At 56.7% G+C, this 5,132-nt stretch overlaps 1 protein-coding gene across 1 annotated transcript in view; it reads left to right on the top strand.

Moving 5' to 3' along the window:
- Positions 1–4,477, top strand: part of LOC103919348 (opsin-5-like) — a 6,299-nt gene extending 1,822 nt beyond the window's left edge. The window contains exons 3-6 of the mRNA XM_009326845.1: positions 5–84; positions 705–832; positions 2,760–3,088; positions 3,923–4,477. Coding sequence (XP_009325120.1) covers positions 5–84; positions 705–832; positions 2,760–3,088; positions 3,923–4,477 — 1,092 coding nt within the window. The remainder of the gene's footprint in view (positions 1–4; positions 85–704; positions 833–2,759; positions 3,089–3,922) is intronic.
- Positions 4,478–5,132: the final 655 nt, after the last annotated feature.

The following is a 5,132-nucleotide window of genomic DNA, read 5'->3' as shown; positions in this document are numbered from 1 at the left end:
CTTCGTTGTCAACCTGGCCATCAGTGACCTGAGCATGACGGTGACACTCTTCCCCTTGGCCACCTCATCCTTCTTTGCACACAGGTACCTTGTGGAAGTGGCTCTGCGCTGGCCAATGGCCCTGGGTGCAGTTTGCAAACCTTGTCTTGAAATGGGGAGACCCCTGACAGGGGTCTGGAGGGACCCAAGGAGTCAGTCTGGTGGCACTGGGCCACTGTGTAACCTCACAGACATCCACCCCACAGCAGGGTGGCTTGCCGTTCCCTGTCCCTCTGGTTTATCAAACAGACTTGCTGTAAAAGGGGTTTGGTGGTGGGTTTCCGAGCTGGCACCCACATGTCACAGGCATTGCAGTGGTGTGCGCCGGCGGGGATCAGGGCAGCTCCCGCGGCTCCATCTGTGCCTGTCGCTGGGATGCTCAGGGAACAAATTAGGGGCAAGATCATGCCCATGTTTTTTTGGGCAATAAGGTGCTGGTATCCGTGCAGCCCATTGCAGCTGCTCCATGCATGGACAGCTTTGCTTCTGGTGTGGGACCAGCAGCTGAGGCCCCATCGCCAGGAGAGCAGCTGGAAAATACCCAGCCTTCCTCCAGAGCAGGGACCACGGAGACAATTCCCGTCCAGCCGAGTGGCAGGGGCTGTCAGCCAGCCGCCCCGGGCAGAGGGGAAGGGCTGGGTTTACCCGCAGGCTTTCCCTTCCAGGTGGCTGTTCAACCAGGCGGTGTGCACCCTCTATGCCTTCTGCGGCGTCTTGTTTGGGCTGTGCAGCCTCACCAGCCTGACGGTGCTCAGCACTGTTTGCTGCCTGAAGGTCTGTTACCCAGCATATGGTAGGTGCTGGGATGCATTATCTGATCTATACTTACACCCCTCTCTGTTAACATAACCCTTTTACTTCCTTCTCTTATGGGCCACATCCACCTCTTCTGGGAAAGCTTTGCCCCAGGGCTACCTATTCCCAGTGAATACACCGGTGCAGCAGACGCTGAAGGCTTTTATCACTTGTGTATTCTCTCCCCTCCACCTGCATGGGGCTATGGAGCCCCGGCACCCTGTGCCCATGACCTGTGCATGCATCTCAGCTGTCCCTGCCTCCAGAGCCTGCTTCACTCCAGGGCTCAGGAGCATCATCCAGAAAAGCATCAAAGGGTTGTCCTCCCTCTGCAGAGAAGTCCCAGCTGCTGTATCACAGCAGGTCGCAGGGTTTCGAACGTCCATACACAGGCTTGAGCTTAGGCCAGAGCAGACTCTGCATCTGGGAAGCCACAAGCTCTGACAGTGCGAGGAAGAGCCGCTTTCCCTTGTCCCTGGTGGGAGAGCTATAGGCCAAATGTATTTAATAATTCACTGAAATAATTAATACAGGAGGGCTGGGTTTGCAGTGTTGTAGCTCACTTCTGTAGCCCTGTTTTCACCCAGACTTCCTCTGCAGTGCTAATGTGAATGTTTGCAGCTCTAAGCTTGGCACCATCTCTTTGTAGAGGGCATGTGCTGCAGAGGGCACCTGAGGAAGCGAGGGGACCCAGGGATGTCCCCTACACATTTGCAGCTCCTCCTGTTTGGAGTTGCTTCTTAATTTCCTCAGCTCAGCTGCTAATCCTCCATCTAGCATGTATCTTCAGAACAGACTTTGGATTCAAGTCCAAAAAAAGAAATAAAATGGGAAATCAAAGATATTAGTTTGATTTGCAGACCAATACCCCGGGATGCATCCTCATCCCCTCTCCCATGGCGTGCTGCCCATCTGCCCCGAGCCTGTGGCTGTTGCCAACCACCAGCGTGCTTTGTCCCCAGCAGCTGATAGTGCCTCAAGGACAATGCTGGAGCAGAGTCACCTTGGTTATGTGCCAGCACAACAGCTCAGGAGATCACTAAAAAGGTGGAAGGAAAGATAAAGATAGAAGTTGGCTGTTAAAAGGCAGCCCAGGTACCAATGGCTTTTCCCTGTGCAGGTTCTGCTCTCTAGAAGAGCCAGTGCTTGGCACGTTGAGCTTTTCTCCCCATTGCGCCCCGGCCCATTTTCCGTGAGGAAATGGCTAATTTCAATGTGCTTTTAATTGCTTAGTTTCAAAGAAAAATGTTACTCCTATGTATGGCTGAAGATTTAGCAGTTTATACTGAGCTCTCAGAAGATCAGGGACTTTCAGATTTGGTGGGGGATGGGACAAAAAGAAAAAAACCCACCTCCCTCAGTGCTTCAGTCTGCCAGAGAGGAAAAGGTCCTTCAAATGACAGTGTCCGGGATGGCTTTGAGCAGTCCTGGAGCCAGCTCTCCCTGCCCCGTGTTCAGGCTGCTGCAGCCACGCAGCCTGCCTCCCTCCCTCTCCCCCAGCTTCCCGTGGGGCCGTGGGTGCAGCCGTATCCCTGTGGGGCCACGGGTGCAGCATCCCCCCGCCATGCCACCAGCAGCCACACGACCTCCCAGCAATTCCTCCCAAAGCCGAGAGAGAGAGTGCACTGCTGATCCTGCCACTTGCTGCCCAGACTGGGGCAAACCCTTACGTTTCTCTTGGCTCCTTGCTCTGGCCGCCCGCCCAAGGGGACAGGAGGATGCCCGTGTGTCCCGGGGCCCGGGGGTGAGCGCTGGTGCAGCTCTGCCTGCTCCATGGCTGCAGTGCTGCCATGCTGTGCACAGCAGCTCCTGCTCTGCCCCCTCATCCCCAGCGCTGGAGGTGGGGGCAGCTCAGGGTCACAGCCCCTCTCTCCGCTCCCCCTTGCCCATGGGAAACCATCCTCACCCCGATCCGTCTGCTGCAGGCAACAAGTTCTCGCCCTGCCATGCCGGAGTGCTCCTGCTGTGCGTCTGGGCATACGCCCTGATGTTTGCCACGGCCCCCTTGGCTGAGTGGGGCAGCTACGGCCCCGAGCCCTACGGGACAGCCTGCTGCATCACGTGGAAAGCCTCGAGCAGGGAGGCCACGCTCTACATCCTCGCCCTCTTCATCTTCTGCTACCTTCTCCCCTGCCTCCTCATCCTCGTCTCCTACTCGCTGATCCTCTGGACGGTGCGGGTGTCCCGGAGAGCCGTCAGGCAGCACACGTCCCCCCAGCGCAGAGCCCGCAGCGTGCACAGTCTGGTCGTAAAGGTAGGGGAGGGCTCGGGGCAGTGCGGGGTCTCAGGGTGCCCCCTGCCCCAGCCCACCGCCCCATGGGCAGGCAAACGTGGCAGAACCCCTTCTGCCAGCCAGCGGTGTCTGCTGCTCCTGATGAATTCTCCAGGTGTTTGTATCAGTGTGGGTAATAACACATTTCTCCTCGTTTAAAGCCATCAAATGGAGGAGTTTTCATTTTAAATTACATTGGAAAAGATCATAAAAGGAGCATGCATGAGTCATTGTTCCCCAGACTACAAGCTAATACTATAATTTACCAAGGATATGTAAAAAAAAAAGTGGATACCCTTTAAAAAAAAAACAAACATGAAAGAAAACAGCTTGCAAGCCTGGCCTTGAAGGAAGCGTTCGTGTCTGCTTAGAGGAGGGGGGTCCGAGCGTGGCCTGTTTCCAGAGCCTCTCGGTCAGTCTGCACCCCGGCACACAGATTGCCGGAGGGATTTTGAGCGCTGCCAAAAGGCTGTTTGAGTCCGATGCTGGCCCGGTCCCAGCCGGGTCATTGTGTGCTTCGTGCCTGTCTGCCGCGGCGGGCTGAGGCAGTTCCCGAGTTTCCCAGGTGAGACGGGTGTGAGTCACCCAAAGCAAGTGCAGGTTTACACACCCGTGCTGGGACGTGCTGAGTTGCTGCCCTGATGTCTGACACCCCAATGCTGCAGTGTGATGGGTCCAGAAGGCTGAGCACCTTTCCCTGGGGATGTGACCGACTGCTCGGAGTCCCGTTGCACATGGCTGAGTTCTGTGGGGGCAGGTCAGCATCCCACGTGTGCCGCAGGAGGCTCATGGCACCGCCATCTCCTTCTCTTCCAGCTGAGCATTGCCGTGTGCCTGGGGTTTCTGGCTGCCTGGACCCCTTACGCCGTCGTTGCCCTGTACGCGGTCTTCGGCGACGCCAGCCAGGTGCCGGCGCTGGCCTTCGTGCTGTCAGCCGTCTTTGCCAAGTCCTCGACGCTCTACAACCCCCTGGTGTACCTGCTCTTCAAACCCAACTTCCAGAAGTTCCTCTCCAAGGACATGGTGCTCCTCCAGGCCGTCCGCACCCTCCTCTGCTGTGGCTGCCCGAGCGCCGCGCTCCAGCCCTTCCCGTCCCCGGGCATCGGTGACCACCCTGGGGCTTGCAGAAACTGCAATGACACTTTTGAGTGTTTCAGTAACTACCCCAAGTGCTACAAACTCCCCCAGGCACCTGGCAGCTCGCCCCGATGCGCTCCCCTGGCTATCCTGGCCGATGGAGCTGCTTGCCAGCCGGGGCTGAAGAGGACGGTGCAGGTGATGGTGCTTGTCACACGAAAAAGGTCGGGCCTGGGCGCTGCGAATGTGGTGGGGGAAGCCCTGCCATCGGATATCATGAAAGACCTTCTCTGAGCCCAGCCGTGCCCGGCTGTGTCCTACCAGCGGACTGAAAGACAAACCCAAACGCAACATTTCTCTCATCTACGTATCCGATGGGTCCCCAGCATGTTCTGCAGATGAAGTGACATGAAAATTTCAGACCAACCTTGCCTCCCCCTCTGGTTTGGCTCTTGCAACTCTGAGCCTAGTCTTTGTACTTGCAAAAAAAAAAAAAAAATAGACCCCAGTGCCTGCAATCTGCCCAGGGCACAAGTCCAGGGCGCAGTTTCTCCTGCGGCTTGCTCTCGGGGCCCTTGGCCTTTTTTTTTCTACCCTGGTGCTCTGGTGACCAAGTAGGAACTTGGTTGTCTTAAGAAACTGTGCCTGGCAGGGAGGGCCAGGGGCCAGGAGGCCCCGAGAAGCATCCTGGCTCCAGCGCCACCTCCTGCAGCCCCCACTGACCCTGTCCTTTCCCGTCGGGGAGCGGGACCACGCCGCTCAGCTACCTCACTTGGGATTATGAAGCATCTTTATATACCTCTCAAGACACTACTCTCTGTGCAGGCTGGGTTACCCCACTCCCTCGATTTGAACGCAAACCCACCACTGTCCTATAGATCGAAATGGGAGCTTGTCTTTAGAGTAAGGATTTGGGGTTAAAATAATCCCGGTGTGAGTAATAGCAGTC

The sequence above is a fragment of the Pygoscelis adeliae genome, unplaced genomic scaffold (genome assembly GCF_000699105.1).
Source record: "Pygoscelis adeliae isolate BGI_AS28 unplaced genomic scaffold, ASM69910v1 Scaffold286, whole genome shotgun sequence".
NCBI classification, from domain to species: Eukaryota; Metazoa; Chordata; class Aves; order Sphenisciformes; family Spheniscidae; genus Pygoscelis; species Pygoscelis adeliae.
This window is presented reverse-complemented; position numbering and strand designations above follow the sequence as displayed.